The sequence below is a fragment of the Typopeltis vanoorti genome, chromosome 5 (genome assembly GCF_054136105.1).
Source record: "Typopeltis vanoorti isolate ZY-2024b chromosome 5, IOZ_Tvanoo_1.0, whole genome shotgun sequence".
NCBI lineage: Eukaryota > Metazoa > Arthropoda > Arachnida > Uropygi > Thelyphonidae > Typopeltis > Typopeltis vanoorti.
Window position 1 is genome coordinate 160,396,976 of NC_143553.1, and position 27,232 is coordinate 160,424,207.

Here is a 27,232-nt window from a genome sequence, read left to right on the forward strand (position 1 = left end):
GTGAACTTTATTAGTCATGACACCTCTAATGATCAAGTCCACATACAATGATATACTTTTTATCTTTCCACCAACAGGGCAGTTCCAAATGAGATCAACAGTGCACTTATAACACCTTTCATTTTGCACTTATATTATGCACTTATAACACCTTTCTTGACACAAGTTACTACATACACTCTATGCAAAGCAATTTTCCTGTTCTTTTTGCTTATCTGTTACTTGCTATGCTGTCATAATATCTCGCTCCCTTGTATTCACTTTCCTCACGCTTGGTCTCTCTCTCTCTCTCTCTTCCTCTCTCCATTTTATACTGATTCTGTTTATTTCAACCAACAATTGCTCAAAATCTCCGACACCAAATCCATTTGAATGTAGCCGATCCTTCAGAAACCAATCCAGTTTTCTTTAAACTTTACTCTATACAACCACAAACAGCACTCTTTTTATCTCTCACAACTCAGCCACCAAGTCCCTCATAATTTCAGTGTTTCTCTTCAATTCACCACTGTGCTATCCAGTTTAACACATAACTATTTCCCCTATGCTACTATTATCCTTCACATATTCTAACATATTATTAAGAATATTTTTCAGAATCTCTCTACCTTTTATGCCATTATGTGCATTATGAAATCAAATGAGTATTATGAACAGTGTTGTCTAAAACAATGTTATGTATTGTTGAAGTTTATTCTGCTGGTAAAAAAGCAATGTGAAATCAAGTACAAAAAGATTAAACATGAACTAATTATGACTGCAGCAAACAAAGTGAACTTACTAAACAAACGGAATATTACAAACTGCATCCCCAAGGCGAAAGATCTTTCCTCTTCAGAAACAGACCTGTGAACACATTTAAAATATGTTATAGCAAGTTCATGGTTGATATAAATATTAATAAACAGATTTAAAAAAAATAGTACATAATACAAAATAGACATGGACTAAGATAATGATATTCTTTAGTTTAATATTTTGTAGCTATATTAACCTAATCATACATGTGATAACCTTAATGTTATTATTAAAACAGACCTCCAGGAGGTCAGGGACTCATCAAGAGAGGCCACATATCACCAGTAGTCATACCTATTTTTGAATTCAATCATATTACCTGAACTTGTAACAAAGGCCATTAATATAATAAATTTAGTTTAATCCTTTATCCAAGTGTGAGCAAACAAAGTTTGCACCTGAAAGTATCTTCAGGACTGGGGTAAGGTGGTACAACACCAGGGCACTCCTTGCAAAGGTGGAGCAAGCTAACATCACTCCTATCTCAGTATCTCCCAAATGCAAAACACATCTCCTTGTGGATATGTCCAATGTTATGCATTAAGGGAAGAGCCTCAACCCCAGACTAGTTTCGACCTTTATTGTTAATTAATTAATCCTTTGGACCACCTTACCCCAGCCCTGAAGATACTTTCAGGCGCAAACTTTGTTTGCTCACACTTGGATAAAGGATTAAACTAATTTTATTATACTCTAACCAAGTGAAAAATAAACTTTCAACATCTTTCTCTAAATCCAGAGTAATTTATTAAAAAAAGGGTGGCACACCATTTGGCAACTCCTATAGGTAGAGATGACCTGCTAATGCTTCTGCCTGGTATCTTCACTTGGGCCTGGCTCCCACTGAAGAGACCTCAATAAAGGTCGAAACTAGTCTGGGTTGTGGCCCTTCCCTTAACGCATAACATTAGACATATCCGCAAGGAGATGTGTTTTGCATTTGGGAGATACTGAGATAGGAGTGTCGGTATCTTGCTCCACCTTTGCAAGGAGTGCCCTGGTGTTGTACCACCTTACACCAGTCCTGAAGATACTTTCAGGCGCAAACTTTGTTTGCTCACACTTGGATAAAGGATTAAACTAAATTTATTATACTCTAACCAAGTGAAAAATAAACTTTTATCATCAAAGGCCATTAATCTCAATTGTGCAACCACTGAGAGAAAAAAAATGTAGCTTCACCCTCTTCTTCACTGCATTCATCCTGAACTTCCATGGGTGCCCATCCTCTCCCCACTCTCCACAAAATGAAAAATTCCATCTACTGGTAACCTGTATGATTTTTTTCAGTAACTTGTCTTAATCATATCACTCCTCTTTCTCCTGTTTGATAGCATTTGCACTCCACAAATTCTCAATTTGCCCACCTAATTTATTCTACAATCATGGCATGCCTAACACTCACTCACTCTCTATACACTATATCAGCACAAGATAAACCAGGAAATCAGACCTGTGCACCACAGTCAAAGCAAGGTCATATCAAGGCTTTGTAAATAGGTGAAATGACTTCTTTATTCATACATATTAAGGCTCATTTTAGCACAGCAAATATGCTCTGAGTTGTATTTGCAGACTCTGCTATATGACCCTTGTACTTCAACTCCATATCTACTAAAACTCCAAGATCCCTAGCCTGATAGGTTTAATATAATCCCATCTACATATTATGATGAATATTTCATAATAGCAAACATAAAGTAACACTTTAAGTTAAGGGATATTACATCCCGTATTGTTTCATAGCTGAATAAGATAAGTTTAGGTCGCCGAATTGAAGCCTTTGGCTCTTCATATAATTAATCAAGTAACACACTTTTGTAAGATTGAACAAATAGACATTTTCACATGCTCACAATTCCAGCCTATTCTAGTATACAAGTACTGCATATTTGCCACTTACCCGATTATCCTACCTATTTGTCAAATCCTCCCCAGCGTTATTAATGTAAACACTGAATAACAATGGACCAAAGACTGATCCTTGTGGTACACAACTTGTCACTTTATATGGTATGGTACAAAAGAACAGTACTGAACTTCAACACTCGCTTCAATATATGTACTATGAGATATGCTGTTCAACTGCATGCATATTAATAGAAGAACATGTGTAGAGTCTATGCCATTACATTTAGTGGTAGCAATGATGCTGATGTTGGAAGAAAGGGCATTTATTGTTGAGTATGATTTTCATTTATATGGAGTTAGTAGAGAAAATGGCCAAAGACCATGATATTTTTGTGAGCAGTTTGTCTGTCATCATTGCTTTAATCAAGAGGTTCTAACATACAGAGTGTGTTCTGCCGCAATGCAAAGGGTAGACCACAAACTATTAAAACAAATAAGAATCACGGGCATGTAGTGGAGCAACTGTTTCCAAAATGCAGTCAATGCTGAACAGAAATAAAACTTGGAATACCAAGGCGGTCAACTATAGAGAATCATTAAAGAGCTGGGTGCCTTTTTCACTATATTATTTAAGGAAATTACAATGTACTAGGATATACATTAAAATAAAGTTAGATAGGGCTAAATGGCCTCGCCTACTCCTGTATACGGGAATAAAAAGGCATTAGCTGATTTTTAGCTGATAAATTTTAATATATTTCTATATTTCGGCAACGTCACGTTGCCATTTTCAAGAACTTAAGTACAAGACACGTGTACGCAGGCACAACAAAACAATAAGTGAGGAAGAAGTACGAAGCTATTATTTCTCCTAAAGTCCTGATGGTGCCCTCTAGCGGGCAATGTTGGTATTCTTGGGCGATTGGGCTGAAAGTCTTCTGATGTAGGTTTCCCAAATTTGAGGAAGTCTCATGCAGCCAAATTTGTTGAGGTTTGGCTCATTTCTTAGGGCTGAAGCTGATTCTATGAAAAGCCTTTCATATCTGTATATGCTACGGTGTATTATCCTGGCTTTCTTCCACCATATTCTATGGCAGGTGTCCAGCGCATGGTCAGCAAGACCAGAGTGGCTGTATTGGTGAAACCGGATGTAGTCCTTATGTTCTGAAATTCTGATATTTGCTGTCCTGTCTGTTTGGCCAAAGTAGGACAGCTTACAGCTGCAAGAGACCTGGTATACGCCAGGTAGGTCTAGGGGGGAGGTTGGTCTTTAGTTGAGTGGATAAGGGATGCCAATTTTTTTATATGTTACTTGTTACAAACCATATAAAGAATTGGCATCCCTTATCCGCTCAACTAAAGACCAACCTCCCCCCCCTACACCTACCTGGTGAGAAATAATAGGTTCGTACTTCTTCCTCACCTATTGTTTTGTTGTGCCTGCGTGCACGTGTCTGGTACTTAAGTTCTTGAAAATGGCAACGTGACGTTGACGAAATATAGAAATATATTAAAATTTATTTTAATGTATATCCTAGTACATTGTAATTTCCTTAAATAATATAGTGAAAATGCATAACCAACGTCTAAGCCTTTCCACAAGAATGGGTGCCTTTTTGTATGTCATTTAGGTGGCTCAGTGTTTAACAGCAAAGGATTAAGCTGCACAGCAGGAATACTGTGCACACATGCTGGCCAATGTGTATGAAGATCCATCTTTTCTCCATAATGTCTGGTTCTTGGATGAAATGAATTTCCATCTAAGTGGGTAAACAGACAAACTTAGATGGAAAAATCAAAAAACAGGTTTTCTGATTTTTCAAGACCCTGAATTTGACTAAGAGAAACCTCTTCACAGTGAGGTTATTACCACATGGTGTGATTTCTGACCATGGAATAATTGGGCCCTAATTCACTGAAGAAGGTGATGTAACCATGACCTTGAATATTGAATGCTACATCGAGAAGAATGTGGGTTCTGTTCATCCACAATTTGCATAGTTCTGTTCATCCACGATTTGTTGTGCAAAAAACATTCCATTTTGTACACAGGCATTCCAACAGGATGGAGCAACCTGTCAGACATCACGTGGTTCTAGAGCCCATTTATCAGAACATTTCCCTGGAGGCTCATTTCAAGGTTCACAAATTTCCATACCCTTGATGTAATCCTGATCTCACATCACACGAGGCCTTCATTTGGAGTATGTTGCAGGTAACGAGAATTCCACCTTGATGAACTAAGGGTTAAATTACACATGTTTAGCCTATGTTGCAACCCTTGTTCTCCAAGATGACAGAGAACCGTCACACATGCTACGAAACCTGTCTTGAAAGACAAGGTGGTGTCCATTTCGAGTACGTAATCTAACATGCATTTCTTTGTTAATAAACCCATTTACTCCATAACATATCGTAGTTATTGAATACTGTTTTTTTGCATCATACTGTATCTTACAGAATTACATCCCTCATAACCCCCTTTTTTGATTTCTGTCAGTCAGCCACCTTCTTATCCACTCTTTAATGTATGTACCAGTGTTCCATGCTGTATGTTTAGAACAGTCATAAGAGCCCTACCTATGACCAAATTCCCAAACCCGTATGATGTAATGCTATCACAGAGCCCTCTATATGGAGAGAGAGAATAAAACAAGAGCAGATTGCAATGAAGAAAGGGGATGTCAAAGACTACTTCAGGAGACATGGCATAATAAAGATATGTAGACAAAGAATAGGCTGGTCACTTACATCCAGAATTCCTCAATAAAAGATGGAACTTAAACTTGACATTCACCACTGTAGAGATATGACCCATTTAAAGGGTTGTATATTGTACCCTATTAAAAGTTTTAGCAAAGTCCAGAAGCATTGCAATGTATTTATTTCTCTTGTCTAACTCAACAGTAACATTATAGAATGTGAACAAGTAGCTCAAACATGACTTTTCCTTAGTAAATCCAGGTTGCTTATTGAAAATATAGATTTGCAGTCAACTCATTTCTATATGTGAACATTTACCAACTTTTCTGAAATCTCCACCACTCCAGATACCGATAAGTAGATAGATACATCAGTCTTTGTACTACCCTTGTACAATGAAATTAACATATATTCTTTCCACTACTGTAGAATGTTCCCTCTTCTGAGATGCAAATTATATAACTGGTCCAAGGAACAGCCCAGTCAGCTGAACACTCTTTTAGTGTCCATGCTGATATCCCATCAACCTCCATTGTCAAGCTCTTATTGAGTTGCTGGTTCAAGGATACTTTGTAGTTGGTTGGCGAATTTAGTGCTCCTGTAAAATTGGTGATTTTTGTGTTTTTCCTTAGCAAATTAGTGTTTTGTAGTATACTAATGTAGATTTTAGTATTTTATCACATATTTTTATAAAGATATTTCAATATTTAGTATACGTTTAAAATTCCACCAGAAAAGGGAAAGAAATGTAATGCGAAAAACAGCACTGCAGGCAAGAACAAGAAGGTTGGCTCTGCTAATGAGGTTATTAGTGACATGGAGGAGGTTAACGAAAATGAATTAACCTCCAAAATAGCGAAGCTGAAGCAGATCATCAGATAATGCAGGAATTGCAAAAAGTCAAGAGGCGTAATGAACAGAGTAAGAAAAAGGAAGTTAAACAGAGAAATAAGAAACAAAGCACAGAAACAGGTAAATCAGAAAATAATGGAAATCAGGTAAGTGACATTGTTAGTAAAAAGAAAGAAGTTATTTGGTATGGTGACTCTATAATAAAACATGCTATAGATTTTATTATTATTATTATTCGTGACACCTCCAAGGAGTCTGAAGACTCATCACGGGAGGACACCTACTGTACAACTCTCTGTCTCCACCACCACACCGAACCTCTACTACCAATCATCCACATTAAAGCCATCCTCTGCCCACCACCACCACTAGTATTTTTTGTCTGTAAATTGTATGTGTTCTGAAGGGATGATTTGTCTGTATGCAGGATAAAAAACCAGAGTTTCCGGAAGTAAAAACCTTGCTACCTCCATATGATATCGGCTACCTCACCTTCGATTGAAAAAGTCCATATAAAGATTCCTCCCATCACGACGAGAATTGAACTTAGGCCTTTTCCAATCAAAAGGCACAACGTACCATCGTTCTTCCAATTGCACTACGGAGGCAATAGATAAGCAAGTTATAACATTGCGTTTTCCTGGAGCAAAAATTAAGAATATAGAGGAAGCAATTCAAAAAACAGAAAAGGAAACTAAATGAAATTGTAGTTGTAGTAATGACATAACTGGTGATAAGTTTTCAGAATGAGAGAGGACATGAAAGGGCTATTAAGAGGCGAGAGCGAAGACTGAGAAAGTGAAAATCTTTAGTATTTTACCTCGCTATGGTAAAAATGAATTAAGAAGAAGGGCTATGATGGCAAACGATTTGATGTGTAGGCTGTGTAGAAGGAATGGATGTGAATTTTTGGATGTGTGGAGTGAGTTTGAGAGAAGATTGAATTTGTATAAGAGGGAGGGCCTATACCTGAATGCGTTTGGTATCAGGAGTCTAGAAAAACTAATAACTGGTATGAGACCTAACACAGAGAGTCAGGGAAACTAAATTATAAATGGGGGAATGGTGTGAACGTGAGTGTAAGAGCGACAATGTTATGTAACTGTGTTAGTGATGGGAATGGGCTTTGTCATGGAAATGCTGATGAGGAGAGAATGATTTCGGGTTTGTGTTTGTCTGGTTTGGACCATCAAATGTTTGCAAAGATGTCTACATATGTAAGGCATTAGAGAAGAACAGAGATCTGCAAGTTGTCCAACTGTGTCAGGCAGATTGCAGACAAGACAATACAAAAGAACAAACAGGTAGATTACTATGTCTATACATGAATGCTAGGAGTATCAAAAACAAAGGGATAGAGTTTATTGCCTTAGTCAATATGTTCAATATGTTGCGACCTCAGATTGTAGGTATTAGTGAGACCTGGCTATCAGAATCAGACCTACTAAATGGTATCGAGTGTCAAGGGTACAGTATTTTTAGGAAGGAGAGGAAGAGGCATGCTGCTATTGATATCTGATGACTTGAATCCAGTTAGAGTTGATATCTATAAATGTAGTACTACTACTAACAATATTTCATGTGGCAGTGAGTTTGAAGCTATCTGGTGTGAAGTGGAATTTAACAAGATCAATTACATAGTGGAGGTGCTGTTACAGTCCTGGTGGATCGGCTGCTAGTGATGAAGAAATGCATCACCAAATAGAAAAGATGAGAACGAAAAGAATAATCATAATGGGAGACTTTAATTATCCAAACATTGATTGGGTAACTGTATAATCTCATGAGAAGAATGAAAATGCATTTATAGAGCTGTTGCAGAACAACTTCCTCAAGCAGCAAGTGACAGAAGGAACTAGAGGGCAAAGAGTGTTAGATTTGATTATAGTGTCAGAGGACATTTCAGATAAAGATGTAACTATTCTGCCTCCGGTTGATGACAGTGATCATGCAGTACTCACAAGACAATACAAAACTTAGTCACTTCAGAAGTGACTAAGTTTATGAATGTTCCATTCAGAAAAGGTTACATGCTAAACAACAAAGCAGGAAATTATGACCAACTGAGGAGTAAACTGAATTTAGTGGAATGGGATTGGTTCCTGGAAGAAAAGAATATCGACAGTGCATGGGAAGTATTTAAACAATACTTAGATGATGCGATATCAGAATGTGTCCCGAGAGTTCGAAGAATAAATCAAGTAGGAGTCAAATGGATGTGTAATCTTATTAAGCAAGGGATTTGTAAGAAAAGGATGATGTGGAAGGAATACCATGTCCATAAGGATGAAGTCTGTTATGAATGTTATAAGAAGCAGGCTAGGAATGTCACAAATGTTGTATGGAAAGCAAAGTCTGAGTATGAAAAGAAACTGGCTTTGCGTGCTAAGGACAACCCACAAGAATTCTATCGATATGCTGCAAGTAAAAGAAAGAATGAATATGAAAGAATAACTCATCTGAATGCAGATGGAAAAAAGCACTGGTCATCCCAATCTATAAAAAAGGAAATAAAGACAATTGCAATAATTATAGGGGAATTAGCCTGCTGAATACAGGATATAAAATATATGCAGGAATATTAAAAGAGAAACTAAGCAGCATTGTAGAAAACAAATTACTAGAAGAACAAAATGGCTTCCGAAAAGGCCGATCCTGCATAGATCCAATTTTTACTTTAAAATTATTAATAGAAAAGAGAAGAGAATTTCAAAAAGAAACACATGTGGCGTTTATTGATTATGAAAAAGCGTTTGACAAAATTAGTCGACAAAAATTGTTTAAAATATTAACCGATTTAAACATACCAAACCAACTTTTACAATCTATTCAAGAAATATATACAGGAAATAAAATAGCAGTTAAATTAGAACACACCTCAGAATGGAAAGATATATCAAGAGGAGTACGACAAGGATGTACCCTCTCACCTCTGCTTTTCAATATATATATAAATGAAATATTAACAATCTGGAAACAGCATAACCCATTTGGTATACAAATGACCCCGCAAATGAAGATAGATACACTACTATTTGCAGATGATCAAATAGTATTAGCTACATCAGAAGATGACTTACAAAGATCATTAAAATCATTAAATGATATCTCAAAGCAATATAATATGACAATATCCAAAGAAAAAACAAAAATAATGGCATTCAAAGGAGAAAACCCAATAAGAAGTAAAATAGTGATAGACAATAAAATACTAGAACAAGTAAACACTTTCAGATACGTGGGATGTGATCTATCATACGAAGAAGAAAAAGACATAGACACTAAAATATCAAACTTTGTCAAAGTAAATGGCATAATAAATAGTATATTTAAGCCATCCCTGGTACAAAAACACACTAGAATCAGACTATATAATGTCTTGTCAAAACCAACTCTACTATACGGAAGCGAAACATGGACCATGAAAAGGATAAAGATGAAAAACGAATTCAAACAGCAGAAATGAAGTTCCTCAGAAAAACAGCGGGATATACCAAGTGGGACCACAAAACAAATGAAGAAATCTTACAATCCCTAAAAATCAAACCAATTAATTACTACATAAGACAGTATAAACAAAAATGGCTAGAACATTTAAATCGAATGGACAACAGCAGACTACCAAAAATATTATACAGATACAAAATAAGTGGAAAAAGAAGAATCGGAAGACCAAGAAAGAGATGGCATGAGACCGGAACAGGCCACATGGCCTATATTCCATGATAGGAAGAAGAAGAAGAAGAAGAAGAAGAATGCAGATGGTGTGAGTGTGACAGATGCAGAAAAGGTTGTTCAGTTAATGAGTACCCATTTTGTTAAAGCTATCAACCTGATGTATGTAATATTGAGCTCACTGCTACCACTTCACTAGATGAAGAAATGCAGGTGTATGAAGATGAGGTTTAGAGCTGTTGCACAAATTGAATAAGAATTCAGAAATAGGGACTGTTGGGATATCAGCATATGCGCTAAAAGAGTGTTTAGCTGAACTAGCCATTCCTTTGATAAGGCTGTTTAATATGAGTCTTGGAACAGGGAAGATTCCACAGGAATGCATGTAATTCCATTGTACAAGGGTGGTGCAAAGACCAATGTATCCAACTATCGACCAATTAGTATGGCAGGAGTGGTGGTGAAGATTTTGGAAAAAAAAAATTGATTAGGGCTTGCATTCAGAAATCTCTACTTTGCAATGAACAACATGGGTTTACTAATGGAAGGTCATGTTTTAGCAACTTGCTCACATATTATAACAATATTACCATTGAACTAGACAAGGGTAATGGATACACCATGATACTTTTGGATTTTGACAGAATTACAGCATGATAGACTGTTGCATAAACTGGAGAAAATGGGTTTGGGTAATACAATATTAAAATAGATAGGATGGCTGACTGAGACAGATATCAAAAAGTGGTATATGGCGGAATGCGAGTCTGCAAGATTTAAGGTAACAAGTGGTGTAACACAAGGATCAATGCTTGGTCCACTGTTATTCAATCTATACATTAATGATATTGGGAAGGATTTGACAAGCGACAAACAGCTATTTGCTGATGATTTTATCTATTCAAATCATTACTTGCAATATGATTTGAATAGGCTGGAATTGTGGAAATGAAAAAATAGGTATAAGTTCAATGTCAGTAAACGTAAAGTCATTCATTTCGGCATTAAATATTCAATGTCATATTATTACTGGTGGAATTAGTCTAGAAGAGACTGATAAGGCTAGGGACCTCTGAATATTAATAGATAGAAAGTTGAAGTTCAGGGGTCATGTGGCAAATATTGCAAATACAACTAAAAAGATAATTGCATTGCTGAAACGGTCGTTCACATGTAAAGATAAGGATATTATTTTGCCTCTTTACAAGACCTTGATAACACCTCACTTGGACTATTATGTGCAAGTCTGTTCTCCTGGTTTTTCTTGTGATTCTGATATATTGGAGAAAGTACAAAGGAGAGTGTTAAAAATGATATCAGGATTGTTGATTATAAAGACAGATTGAGAATTTGTAGACTGCAGACTAACAAATAGGAGAAAGAGGGGTGATATGACAGACTTACAAAGTTCTGAAAGATTCATACAGGATTTCAATTGATGGAATTTTTCAGTTTATGGAGGGTGGGGAAAGGATGAGAGGGCATCCTTGGAAGCTGAGAATGAAGGCTGCTAAGAAGAGAGTCAGGGCTAGATTTTTCTCTCAGAGGGTAGTGCATGATTGGGATGGATTGTCATTGGATGTTTTGAGTGCAAGCAGTGTAAATCAATTCAAGAATAAGTATGATAGCTGGTGTGTGTGTGTGTGTGTGTGTGTGTGTAGTATGTGGCCTCCCTCGAAGAGTCCGACTCCTAGAGGTCTCTCTTAATAATATTATTACTATTATTATTTCGGGCAACTCCAAGGAGTCGACAAACTAACCGAGGAGGCCATAACATCATGTCAAGAACAACTATTTGACATTCACACAGTATCTATCATACCTCGCCTTGAACTCATTCACGGTCATTCCACCCACAACAGACTCTGGCAGCTTATTCCACTCATTCATCACTCTCCAAGTAAAAAACCTAGTTCTGATACCCCCGCTAACCACATTCTTGCCCAGCTTCCATGTATGGCCCCTAGTCCTCCCACCACCAGTCCTATTCTCAAAAATATCTTCTGGATTAATCTTATAGAAACTCTTCAGTAATTTGAATGTCTCAATCATATCACTCCTTTTCAACCTATCAACCAATTTTTGTAACCCACAAATCTTCAACCTATTCTCATAAGGTTCATTCCACAAATCTACTATCATCTTGGTCACTCACCTCTGGATCCTCTCCACCTCCTCCCCATCAAGAAGAAACCCTGGCACCCATATCTGGGCAGAGTAGTCTACATGGGGACTTATCAAGGCTTGATATAGAGAAACAACAACTTATTTGTCTCTGTTTGTTAAATTATTTTTCAGCAACCAAGTGATTTGATGAGCTGATTTAGCCACTTTTGCAATGTGCCCCCTAAACTTCAACTCCCTATCCACCAACACTCCCAAAATCCCTGGCCTCATCAATCTCCTGGAGTACGGTTCCACCAATGTGATATACTGCTGCTAATCTTTTCACTCCAAAATGCATAACCTTACACTTTGCCACATTAAATTGACATCCATTTTCCCTAGCCCAGTTCTCCAAACTATCCCAATCATCCTGCAAATTTTGACATCTTGTGCACTCACAATTGCTCTACCCAACTTTGCATCATCAGCAAACAAATGAACGCTTTCTCTCAGTCCTTTCCTATATCGTTAATGAACAAATTGAAAAGCAGTGGTCCAAGAACAGAACCCTGCGGCACACCAATAGTCACAAGCCGTCTTTTGGACTCCACTCCTGAATAAACCACTCTCTGGTATCTCTCCATCAACCACCCTCCTATCCATCTCACCAACCCAATATCCATCCCCATCTGCTTAAGTTTACTGATTAATGTTCCATGTGGTATCCTGTCAAAGGCCTTGGCAAGGTCCAGTAGAATCACTGTAAACACATTACTCTTATCCGGTTCAGCCGTCACTATGTTATAAAACGTGAGCAAGTTACTGAGGCATGATCTACCATTCACAAAACGATGTTGTCCCTCCATACAGTATCCCATTTTCATCTATCCAATCCTGTATTCTTCTCTTGACTAATTTCTCCAAGACCTTGACAACGATTCCTGATAAGTTAATCGGTCAGTATTTTACAACAGTAGTCTTGGAACCTCCTTTATGCAGTGGAACTATTTTCCTCTCCTTCCAGCCCCTCGGGACTAACCCAGGCCAGAATCATTTTGTTTAATTTGCGATGACTCAAATTAGACAAAATGGTCAAGGATACTGACAATTCTTTAGCCGCTTCACGTACGACACGAGCTGGTATACCATCCAATCCCACAATGTATTGACATTGAGGTTTTACAATAGACTACTCACCTCCACTTTATTCACTACAATTCCCATATAATCTATCGGTTCATTCATTTTTGCAATGTCACTACCTGGAAGATATATTCTTGCAAAGTGCTCGCTCAGTAATTCAACTATATCAACTGATTCGGTTACCTCCCTACCATCAGCATTCTTAAAATCATTCTGCCATATACATTTGTTCTTTTACTTGCAACATATCAAAAAAACTGTTTAGGATTCTCTTTAGTGTGCATGGCCAATGTTCTTTCGTAATCCTTTTTTGCTTTTCTTACCACACTCGTTACCCTTCTAGCCTGTGCTTTATACCATTCATGTGCCTGTCGGTCACCTTTCTCCTTAAATTCCCTCCATAGTGTTTCTTTTTTTGTGGCTCAAGCTTAAAGGTGTTATTCATCCATTTAACGCCTACTTGATTTATTATTCGGACTCTAGGTATACAGTCAGCCATTACTTCATGCAAACACTTCTTAATCGCCTCCCATGCACTATCAACTTCTAGCTCTTGTACATGCCATGGCACTGGACCAATCAATTTCCTAAGCTTGTCATACTTACCAGCAAATGAGGTCTTTTCTCTATCCTGCAGTTCCACTTCTATTCTTCTTGGCTGTAGCTCATCAGCTATCATCAATAACACTCTTCACCCCCCCCCCCCATTTTATTCTCCCTGTCGCTCCTGAACACACCATACCCCCTCACATTCAATCCCACTAGCTGTGTCATCTTCTGTCAGCCATGTTTCAATAACCTTTGGTCTGGAAGTGCCAACCAAGGCCAAAAATTCTTCCTTCTTGTTCCTAATACTTCTGGCATCTGTATACATGAATTGAAGAAGCCGATTTGTCCCATCCCTATTTTGATGCCTTATACCAACTATCCAATCCTGGTTCGTGGTCTTTCCTACTCGCTTGGGCATATTACACACATTCATACTCAACTGTCTCCCTAAAATCTGCATATCAACTCCCCCCCCCCCCTCCAAATACTCTAGTTTCCCTGATTCTGCACATTCACTTCCACTACTTTCGACAACACCTTTTCAAGTCTCCGTAAACCAAATCCATTCGAACGTAAACCATCCATTTTATATAAATCCTTTCTCCCGTCGAACTCATTCCATACATCCACAAATTCCACACCACTCAAACATAATTAATGCATAAAGTCATTAGCAATTATGGCCCTCCTTCTATACTCTTCACTGTCATACCGCGGCAACAGACTCACCAACCTAACTCTCTCACTCTTCTATTTTGCTACCTCAAGCAATTCCTTCATATCCTCACTCATAGCCTTTTTGTTTCCTTTCAAATCATTTGTACCTGCTACCACTATTAATTTTTTCACCCACTGCTTTTGCATTCTAATTGACTTGCTTACATTCTTAACGTTCGCACCAGGTTGGTACGATTTTGTTAAACTCTCAACTAACACACCTCTTACTAATGAATCTTATACAACACACACTCTTTCATTTTGTTTACACTCACTATCATACCCTTATTTTTTCTATCATACTTTTGCCTATTATAAGTCGGTACACTTGGTAAACATTTTTGCCAATGCTCCAGCTGCCAATTTGCTCTATGTATCGTTCCGCATAATAAAGCGATCTCACTCATTGCATCAGTGTCATCATTTTTATACTCCAATGATTCATTCAATTGTTCTGTATGTTTACCTTCATTCTAACTTTCAACGCCACTCTGCTATCAGGTACTACCTTGCAAATATCACCATTCATACCTCGAATATCACTATTATCTAGATTCTCACTTTCATGAATGATATCACTCATACGACCTGAAGCATTCTTTAAATGCTCACATTCTTTACACTTTTTGCACACATTCACTCCACTATCGTTGTTTAAGCAGACTCTAACCGCTCTCCTCAATGCATGCATTTTGCAAACGGTACAATGAATCAAATCCTTTAAGTTAAGATTTTTACACAAATATGGCAAATGCTATCTTTGTATTCCTCTTTATGGGAGCCAGGAATCATCTATCAATAGTAAATTGATAGATAATCGTATCTATCAATTTACTATTAAAATACTCAAAAATCACACAAAAATCACCAAGACTTGCTAATATACTAAACAATACTATGTAAATACTATGCAAATTCATCAATTTTTACTCAAAATATCACTTATCTGTTCAGGAGCTATCTACAAACATGACATACCATATAGCCTTCTAGTGGCTGGTTCATAATAATAATTATTATGCAGTTTGTGAAACAGCTCTACTAATACACCCGAGTTTCTTCATCCAGTGAACAGGTGGAGGTGAATTTAATGTTGCATACACCAACTTGATTGTCTCTTTGGCATACTGTTTGAAATGTAATATAATTTGTCTCTCTCTCTCTGTGTGTGTGTGTGTGTGTGTGTGTGTGTGTGTGTGTGTGTGTGTGTGTGTGTGTGTGTGTGTGTGTGTGTGTGTGTGTGTGTGTATGCCAGATGATGACCTTAATATGAAGAGACAGACATCGGGAAAGTAAAGTAATTATTTCTAACACACTAACTAACTATTGGTAGAGATGACCTGCTAATGCTTCTGCCTGGTATCTCCACTCGGGCCTGGCTGCCACTGAAGAGACCTCAATAAAGGTCGAAACTAGTCTGGGTAGTGGCCCTTCCTTTAATGCATGACATTATACATATCTGCAAGGAGATGTGTTTTGCATTATGGGAGATACTGAGATAGGAGTGATGTTAGCTTGCTCCACCTTTGCAACAAGTTGCCCGGTGTTGTACCACCTTACCCCAGTCCTGAAGATACTTTCAGGCGCAAACTTTGTTTGCTCACACTTGGATAAAGGATTAAACTAATTTTATTATATTTCTAACACAATTGTACTCTCCATAATTTGAAATGAATGCTGATCACCATGTAACATTAAAGGAAAGGATTCTGATAATTCATGGCGATTTGATGCATTAGTGAAGCAGTAAACTAAAGATGAATGCTTTATGTTTTGATTAATTGACTGGCATTTTTTAAATAGAGACAGCAATCTTATTCCCGACTGCATCAAGCTGAAAAGAAAATTCGCCATGGCAAAGAGGTTCACAGGCAATTCATCGCAGGAAAATTCATCACGGAAAAATTAATCAACCGAATTATTGATCGCAGAAAAAAAAATCGCTGAAAATGTTATTTGCTAAAAATTGAAATGATACTGCATTAATATCGATATATGAAAAGGAAATGAAGGCCAAGATAAATTTCACAAAATATAATTTTATTATATATCTATGTATTAATCCTCATGGTTAGCCGAGTGGCTATGCACTTTGCAACCAAATGCTTGGAAAAGGAGTGTCCTGGTTCGATTCCCGTTGCTGACGTGAGTAGCTTAGGATCTTTTTCAAACATAGCCAAGTTAGCCGGTCTTGGACATGGACTGCAAAGCTTTTTTCCCCAGTTTATCTGGGATTTTTCCTCCCGCAAACCGGCCTTGAGAACATAACGCTTCTACAGACATAGGACGCACTGGGTGGCACAGGGTTAACTACCTATAACCTCATATAACATTTGTGGTTATAAGGAATAGAAAACCCTTGACACCGTAAATTATAAGAGGGAAGATTAAGAAGATCTATGTATTGTTTATTTACATTTTAATTAGATTTTCATAATATTTTTATTCTTATACAGTGAAAGTAATATTTTATTGATCGGCGAGTTCTGTTTCTATTTCATCTTAAAAGGATATAAATATTCTTTCTTACTTGGATACTACAGGTTCTGTAGCTCTTAAATAGGGTGCTCTTTCTCCCTAACCATCCTATCCCAGTTTTGTAACAATTAATGTTCCATTTACAGAGCCTGTAGTAAAAAAGAATATTAATAACTTTATACGGAATAAAAAATTTCACAACGCTAAGTATAATCGAAATAATAAATAATACATAAAATATTTATTTTTTTATATTTCAATCCACCCCAATTTTTATATATGGGAATGACATTAAATAGGATTTCAAATTTTCTTGCAAAGAATGTTCTCGCAATTAATTTTCCTGCAATGAATTGTCAGAGCGATGAATTGTCCGGACACGTGGCAAAGGCACTAAGAATATATAACCACATGGAGAAAGCGATGCTCAGAGAGCAGATTCGAACTACTCGCAGAAACTTAGCACTTGCTGAAAATCAGGTTTTAAATTTAAAATCAGAACTTTTAAGTTGTTTAAATCCAGATATTTGGGATATTCTTGAGAGGATTACTGACAACTCTACTAATCATATCCTTGAAACAGAAAGTAAAACTTATATCCAAATTTCATAGACTTAAAGATTGACAATATTCAGATAGCCAATTAAAATACATGTTTTAATTTCTCCACAGTGAATGAAAACAGCCAAGCACAAGATAGTGAGAATGTTCACTGCCTTCAGTGAACACCCTTGTGATCAACCTTTCCAATTACACCCCAAACAATGGTAAACTCATTTCTTAGCAAAGGTTTAAACTTTGCTGTGGCACACAGGACTATTAACAAATTAGATTTTATATACCATATTGAAAGAAGCTTAAGATTTCTCCCAACCACCATAGCTAATAAAATATGCTTGGAAACCCCTCAAACATTTTAAATTAAAATAATACGAAAACAATAACTAGCAATCTAACCGAATGTGAATTTGCAGCTTTCAAATTGCTAAAATCAAATCAGGACATCATAATCACTAGAGCTGATAAATGCAGTGCCACTGTTATTTTAAACTGAACAATATATTTAGAAAAAATGAATCAATTAGTCTCAGACAACAGCACCTATCAACTTGTTAACTATATCCCAACTAATCGGAATAAAAGAAAACAGAAAACTTACTTAAATCAGTCACTTCTTGGCCCAAGGATGCAGTTAAAAAAATACTTCTATACTATGCTCGTTCCTCGAGAATTTACAGTTTACCCAACATTCACAAGTAGAACATACTGCTCTGGCCAATAGTTGAAGGTATAGAGAGCCCCAATTATCATTTAGCCAAGAAACTAGTGTCAACTCTCAATAAGTTGGTAGGTCATTCCTCCTCCTATATTTAAAAACACACCACACTTTGTAAACAAAATTAAAGACATCACACTGAAAAAAAGTGATTTATTAGTCAGTTTTGATGTCTCTTCACAAATGTCGCAATCAATGATACAATTCTTCTTTTACAGGACAAATTGTCACCAGATAATATCACAGTGCTCTTTGACACGTACTACATTCTGGCTGTTTTGTATAACAAAACAAACATGGGTGCTCATCGTTATCCACCCCCCCCCCCCCCCAATTGCTTCTTTTATATGGAAGCTTTTGAGCAACATGCTCTAGATTCCTGTATTTTAAAACCCAACGTCTGGCTTAGATATGCTGAATAGATGTTTTTGCTATCTGGTAGCATGGCTGCCAGACATTAGACACTTTCTTCAACCACCTAAACAACACAAATGCATGCAATTCCCAATCGAGATTGAAAGTCAGAACGCACTTCCTTTTCTAGATAAACTTGTCACACGTCTTCCTTCTGGCAGTCTTTCCTTCACCGTTTATATATATATATATATATATATATATATATTATTATTATTATTATTACGGGCAACTCCAGGGAGTCATTAGACTCATCGAGGGAGGCCCCAAATCATATTCATCACAACTATTTGACATTCATACAGTATCTATCATACCTCGCCTTAAACTCATTCACTGTCACAGCATCCACTACAGACTCAGGGAGCGCATTCCACTCATTCACTACTCTAAAAGTAAAGAACCCAGCTCTAACACCTTTACTAACCACACTTTTGCCCAGTTTCCATGGATGTCCCCTAGTCCTCCCACATGGTATAGCCAAAATACTATCAACAAAATTCTTCCCAAGATCTCACTTAAAAACAAAAATAAACTACATTACAATAAAACTGTAACCATTCCATACATTAAAGGGATATCAGATAAAATGAACAGAATACTATAGAAATACAACCTTAATGCCACCTTTAAACCTCCTGCAAAATTAAAGAACTTACTAAACTCATCCACTTCCTCTGCTGGCCCACCCTGGAGTATACCGTATGCATTGTACTTGTAATTTGCCCTATATAGGTGAAACGGAATGCACAATTCCTATCTGAAAAAAGGAACATAAATGGCACATTAAATTCAATAACCATGGCAAATCTGGCGTTTCTGATGATGATGCCCTGAATACTCTACATAGAATTGGCTGGAAAGGCATCCGTTGTTTACATCACACCAAAACGTGGTATAAATGTAAATTTAAGGAGGCCTTAAATTTACATTTATACCACGTGTGAAATTCTTATCAACCACCCATGCTGGCCTTTAGCTGAGTGGTTAGCGTATCTGCTCTCCAGCGAAAAGTCTGCGGATTTGAATCTTGCCATCGATGTTTGTGATTGTCTGTGAAAATACTAGTGGTGGGCAGTAGATGGCATTGGTGTAGATGATGACGATGATGTATGATACAGATGATGATGGCAGCTGCAGTTTGATATGGTTGGTGGAGAAGGCTGATGAGTTTTTGGACTCCTTGGAGGTGTCACATAATAATAATAAAAATAATTTAACAATAATGATGGTTTAAAAACCCCAAGAATATGGAAGGCACATATTCTATTCGCATAATCCTTCCAACTAAGAGAGTTAATTATAAATAGGACTGTATGTAATCTAGGATCTTAACTCTAACATAACAACTGTGTTAAATTAAGACACCACTTTTGCTGTAATAAAACTATCTATATGAAATTGTTCCTCTGATGATGTTAAACAGAATATAGTTTTGATGTAGTTATTTTATTTTTTTTCATTAGAGATCAGGACAGTAGAATAACCATTGATCAAATCATTGTCTCTTTGGCATACTGTTTGAAATGTAATATAGCTTCTCTCCCTCTGTGTGTGTGTGTGTGTGTGCGCGCGTGCATGCACTCCAGATGATGAGCTTAATATGAAGTTCAAAATGTCAGAAAATTAGAGTAATTATTTCTAACATGGCTGTAGTCTCCATAATTTGTCTGAAATGAATGCTGATCACCGTGTAACACTAAAGGAAAGGATTTTTTTCTACTTTTATGTGGAAAATATTTGACTTCTGCATTGATTTAATCTTGTTCTTTTCTTGGGTATGACTCCCACTGATGAGACCTCAAAGATCAGAACTGGTCTGCATAGTGACCCTGCCATTATATTTTTGCATTATGGAATACTTAAAACAACTGATGCAAAATCAATAGCTTCTATATACAAGTAGATTAGTTGTGTATAGGATTAAAAGAAAAAAAATTTTTTTTTTAAGTATAACATACTGGCATGTTGCAGTTGGATTATGCATCAGCTGACTGGGAAGCCTCTTGATTCATTACTTACAAGTTTGGTCAGTCAGTCAGGCACTGCTGATTTTATTGTCTTGTCAGATGTCATCTCCTTCCAGGTTGACTACTATGAGCTTCCACCATGTACGTGTTTTGCTTCTCTTTTACATTCTTCATAGGACAAAAAGGTCCAGTCCTTAATATTTCCCATCCAATCTGTTCTTTGTCTTCCTCTTCTTCTTTTTCCTTGTATCATTCCTTCTAGAAGTGTTTTTTGTAGAGAATCATGTCTTAGTATGTGACCAAGGTAGGTGGTTTTCCTTTTCTTAATGGTTTTCAACAGAGTCCTATCTTCTCCAATCATCTCTAATATTTCTAAATTATTTTTTTTGCTAGTCCATGGGACTCTAAGAACTCTGCTTGAAGATCCACATCTCAAAGGCTTTTATTTTCTTTAGTTTATTTTCACACTATTTTGATATTGTTCAAGTTTCTACTCCATACAGCAGTGTTGACCATACGTAGCATTTGGATAGCCTAATTCTTGTTTTTGTGTGAATTTCCCTTAAGGTCAGAATGCTTTTCATGCTAATGAAGGTTGATCTAGCAATTTCTATTCTTAATATTTCCTTATTATTACCCCAAGACCTCATGGAGTCAAAAACTCATCTGGGAGGTCCTTTTATCACACACACACATAGCTCATCATACCGTGCCTTGAAAACATTCAAACTCCTTACAGACACCACACTCTAAGGCAAGGCATTCTAATCATTCACAACTCTGCACGAAAAAAATCTGCCCCCTCACTCCCCTATTCACACCCTCTTTATACAGTTTCCAGGGATGACCTCTGGTTCTCCCCTGATCTCCCACTATTTTATGTAGAACTTCTCCAGCATTAATCCTATAACAACCCTACCAACTTGTAGGTCTCTATCGTATCTCCCCTCTTCCTCCTGGCCACCAGACTCTGCAAATCACATCTACTCAATCTTTCCTCATACTCAACATTCCAGAGATCAGAAACTACCTTAGTCAATCACCTTTGGAACCCTTTCCAACATCTCTTCATCCTTCTGAAAACCAGGTGACCAAATCTGGGCACAATAGTCCATGTGTGGCCTAATATTATACAACGGAACAAGAATCTCCCTACTTCTACATGTCAGTGTCCTCTGCATCATTCCCAGAAGCCTTTGTGTCGTCTTCACAATTTTGGCTATGTGTCCCCTAAATTTCAGATCCTTATCCACTATCACCCCCAGATCTCTTATTTCTTCCACCTCCAACAATATAGCCTCACCAAGCATAAATTCTGCATCCCATCTTTGTTTTCCAAATTTTAAAACCTTACATTTTGCAACATTGAACCCAAATCTCCATTTCCATGCCTTACCACAAAAGAAGTTTTGAGTCTTTAAGTATGTTTGGCATGTTCTTAAAAGATATCTCAGACTGAATGGAGAAAGGGGGGAGGGAAGAGCGGAAACGACAAACAAACTGCTCATAAACATGCCATAGGCTTGGACCATTTGATCGTCTAGTTCTGTATGAACGAAAATAATGCTCAACAATAAATATCTTTTCTTTCACCATCATTGTTACAGCTAAACATAATGGCATAGACTCTACAAGTGCTCTTCTATTAATGTGCATGCAGTTGGGCATATCTCATAATGTCTCATAATGTGTGTATTGAAGGGGGGGGGGGGTTCCAAGTTCAGTACTTTTTTTTTCTCCATACTGTACTTTGGGACTGCACCCATGGAATGCACAGATTTCAGAGTTCAATTACTTAACTCATTGAACAGACAATATGACAGGAAAAAAACAAAAAAATATATACAAAAAAGAATAAAAGAAACAAAATATTTAATATAGTAAGAGATATTTTACGGAATAATGCAGAACAGAAAGAATATTCATTATTGAAGTATTATGTCAACATAATTAGCATTAATTCTTTCATATCAGATATTAAAAAGAATATAAAAATGAGTAATAAATATAAGAATAAACAAAACTATAAGATTCAGATAGCAAAAATCTGAGAAATGGAAGTAAATGCGGTATCTAACATTGAACAAACATTACTAGTATAGAAGATGACTTCAAGTTATCAGGATGTGAATAAATTTCACAAAGCGAAATAAATTAGACTGAGATTTGCGGCAGAGATGTGCCTGCTAGATTTCTACTTGGGATATGGATTAGTCATTACTAACATGTCATCTCATCATATAAATAAATGACTATAGACAATTGTAAAAAGGTATATCATTGTACAATGACACTATTCATTATCACAAATTACCCAAGAGCTGGATAGGTAGTAACAAAGAGGATAACATCAAGGTCATGTGTGGATGAAGTCACAGATGAAAGAGTGGAACTGCCACTGGCTATAGATCTAAAAATGAGTTTATGAATACCAGGTATATCAGAGATAATGATAAAATTGTTGCACATTAAATTCATTTGTTCAAAAATTATTGATGTAAGGGAAACATGGTTGGCTGAGGAATAGATATCCTACTGGAAATAGAAATTAAGGAATGTTTTTTATGTAGATAAAAAAGAATAACAAAGGGAGGGAGGAAGGGGGGGGGAGAAATAGTGCTGTTAATGACTGGAGAGGAAGTGTGCTAGCAAAAGGTGGAGACAGAGTTTTGAGACAGTACTTTATGAAATTGAGGTGGATTGAGATAATTAGCTAGATGTTACTATAGGCACAGAAATGTGGATACATAATACATAGCTCCACCAAGCTCACCTCACTTTTCGCAATGTATCCTACATGGTTACAGTCAATCTCATGATTACACAAAAGTAAGGAATAATACCATGTGGTTTTGACATGGAAGATGAATAGACATGAAGGAGTAACAAAGAAAAGAGAACATACATGGAATTATAAGGAGGGTGATTATAATAGTCTTAGATATCAACTTGGGGCAGTTCTATGGAGGGTGGAACTGGAAGGCCAGAATATCATTAATGTTTGTGAAATGGTGAAGGAATATTTATTAGCAGCAATAGAAAGCTGTGTTCCATGAGTGAAGAAACAGACACAATTTGGTGTAAAGTGGATAACAAACAATATCAAAGAGATTATGGATGAGATTTAAGGAGAAGAGTGGAGAGCAGATGCTTGAAAATATAAGACTCAGGCCAGGAGAGTGACTAATATGGTGAGGAAAGCAAAACTGGAATATGAGAAGAGATTGGCATTAAGATCCAAAAAAAATCCTACGGAATTTTTTTAGCTATGTTGCCAGTAAGAGGAGAAATGATAGTGAAAGAGTGACATTGTGGGATAAAAATAGGAATAGAGTAACTGATGCAGAGGACATAGTGGAGTTGTTCAATGAGCACTTTATTGGAGTATTTCATCCTGGAGAAGAAGGGTTTTAATACTAGAGAGGTAAGGCAGGTTCGAGGTTTAGAGGAGAGTGTGTTTCAAATACTGAGTACTCTAGATGTCACTAAAGCAGTGGAATTGGATGGTATTTCACCACGGGTTTTGAGAGAATGTGCTAAAGAACCTAGCAACGAGAAAGGTACCCAAGGAATGGAAGTAAAGTAAGATAGTGACATTGCATAAGGGCAGCAGCAGACTAGAAGTGTCTAATTATAGGCTAGTTTGTGTGTCATCAGTAGTTGTTAAGGTCTTGGAGAAATTAGTGAGGGACAACATACAACGTTGGGCAGATGAGGGAAATGTTATCTGTGAGAATCAACATGGATTTACTTCTTGCTTAAGTAATATGATTGCTTTTTATAATAAAGTGACAAGAGCAGTTGATGAAGGAAAGGCATACACTGCCATTTTTTTGGATTTTGCAAAGGCATTTGACAGGGTGCCACATGATAAACTGATATTTAAGTTACAGTACATGGGTGTTGATGTCATGTTAATCAACTGGATTCAGGATTGGCTGTCTGATAGGTATCAGAGAGTTGTGTATGGTGGAGCAATATCAACGAAGCAAAAGGTTACAAGTGGGATTCCACAGGGGTCAGCACTGGAACCTGTATTGTTTAACCTTTATATCAATGACAGTGTCAATGGATTGTAAGGGGATATTCAGTTGTTTGCAGATGATGTAAAGCTGGCTAGGGTTATTTGTAACAGTAAAGATGTGGCAGCCAAGCAAAAGGATTTGAATAAACTAGACAGATGGGCAAAAGAATGGGGGGTGTCGGTTTAACGCAGCAAAATGTAAGGTCTTGAAGTTTGGGATACATTGATGGGAGGCTGCATACACGATTGGAGGAGCTGTACTGGAGGAAGTAGGGAAGACGAGATCTGGGGGTGATGATTGATAGAAAACTGAAATTCAGGGGGCATATTGCAAAGATGATGAAGGTAACCCAGAGGATTGCTGCAATGCTGACCTGCAGAGATAGAAGAGTTATCATTCCGTTGTATAAGACCATGATCATCACACTTAGATTACTGGTCTCAAATTTGGTCCCCATGATTTGAAGGGGATAAATTAACTTGGAGGATACACAGTAAGATAACAAAGATGGTTTCAGGACTGTACAATGCTAATTATGAGGATCGGTTAAGGGAATGTGGAATATAGAAGGGATATATTAATGATAATATATCCCTTCTATCCACCTGCAGAGTTTGGTGGATAGAAGAAGGAGAAGTGATATGATCGAGACTTTTAAACTGTTGAGAGGCAGTTATAGGGTAGACATTGGGGAGTTCTTTCGCTTGGTCGAACGGCGGGAAGAAGTGACAAGGGCCATCCCTGGAAGTTACGAAAGGAGGCTGTGAGCAAGAGGGTGAGGAGTGGTTTCTTTATGTGGAGGGTGGTGGAACTATGGAATGCATTGCCTGATAGAGTGGTGAGAGCAAGAATGGTCAATGAGTTCAAGGAGTGGAATGAGAGACTGTGTTTCCCAGAAAGGACCTCTCGCAATGAGTCACTTGACTCCATGGAAGAGCGAATAATAATAATAATACATCATTATTCTCTAAAGGTATATACAGAATACACAGGTAGATGAAATTGGAAAGCATATTAAAGTGGACAATACCTAAGACAATTTGTTAGCTGTTGAATACAGTAACAAGTAGATACAATTTTGTTACGACTGCCTCACTACAGCAAACTCAAAAATTTACTTCATAGGTGGAAAAGAAGGAACAGAACAGAAACTTATAAGTTACTACAGGGAGTTCTATCAGCTTGATGCAAAAGAAATTTTTCAATATATACTGAATGGGGCAGGGGAGGAGAGAGAAAATACTTATAGAGGTCACTAATGGAAGTTGTGTAAGAGTTTGTACTCTTACACAAAAACTAGTTTTTCTGTTTTGGTTTAATGCAGCAAAATGTAAAATCTTGAAGTTTGGGATACATCGTTGGGAGGCTGCATACTCGATTGCAGGAGCTGTACTGGGGGGGGGGTGGTTTATGATCAATAGAAAACTGAAATTCAAGGAGCATATCGCAACGATGGTGAAGGTAACCCAGAGGATTGCTGCAATACTGAGGACACTTATCTTCAGAGATAGAAGAGTTATCATTCCATTGTATAAGACCTTGATCAGACCGCACTTAGACTACTGTTATCAAATTTGGTCCCCAGAATTTGAAGGGGATAAATTAAGTATGGAAAGGGTACACAGTATGAAAACAAAGATGCTTCAGGACTGTACACTGTTTGTTATGTGGATCAGCTGAGGGAATATGGACTGCAGAGTTTGGTATATAGAAGGAGAGGTGATATGATTGAGACTTAAACTGTTGAGAGGTAGTTACAGGGTTGACACTGGAGAATTCTTTGGCTTGGTGGAACAGTGGGAAGAAATGATGACAAGGGGCCATCCCTGGAAGTTACGAAAGGAAGCTGTGAACAAGAGTGTGAAGAGTGGTTTCTGTGCATGGAGGGTGATTGAACCATGGAATGTGTTGCCTGATAGAGTGGTGAGAGCAAAAACGGTCTTGAGAGCAAATGAGTTCAAGGAGTGGTATGATAGACTGTGTTTCCTTGGAAGGACCTCTCACAATGAGTCTCTTTACTCCATGGAGGCCTGAATAATGATAATGATCACTTCAGCCAGTCTAAGGGATATTGCCCCTTTTAGGCCAAAACTTGGTATATGGAATAAGAGGAATCAACCAAACACCATGCCATTATATATGCTGGGATTCAAGCTCATTTTAAATGGATCCAAAGGTTGGGTTAGAAATAAAGCAACTGGTCACAGACTTGTAATCACATATGAGAGTTCAGAAAAAAATCAGTGAATCAGGAGTGAATAGTTGGCTTCAGTGGAAGAACCATCTCATCTTTAAATGTATGAAACTTGATGGCTTGTTATGGCTAACTAACATAGCTTCACAGAAATAATTAACACAAGATTGCAGTTAATCCTCTTTACAGAAGATGTCTATTAATTGTATGTGTTTTTCTGACTGGGTTATCTTCTTGGAAGAAAAACCCTGTGACCTCCAAATAAGACTGACTAATTAGTTTCAGTTGAATACCCCTTATAAAAGTACTTTGTATCCTAGATGAGATACGAACTCATCTACAGTTTCATCTAGGAGTAGATCACTTGCTTCATGTACATGTACTCCTAAACACATCTGATGCAAGTCTCCAAGATTCTCTAACTAAACTGAATAACAGTTGTATCAAATTTAGCATGAAAATCAGCAATAAAAAGACCAAA

At 37.2% G+C, this 27,232-nt stretch overlaps 1 protein-coding gene across 1 annotated transcript in view; it reads right to left on the minus strand.

Moving 5' to 3' along the window:
- Oatp30B (Organic anion transporting polypeptide 30B) overlaps positions 1-27,232 on the minus strand; it is a 386,218-nt gene that overhangs the window by 61,060 nt on the left and 297,926 nt on the right. The window contains exon 15 of the mRNA XM_090393536.1: positions 782-846. Within this exon, the coding sequence (XP_090249662.1) occupies positions 782-846 (65 nt within the window). The remainder of the gene's footprint in view (positions 1-781; positions 847-27,232) is intronic.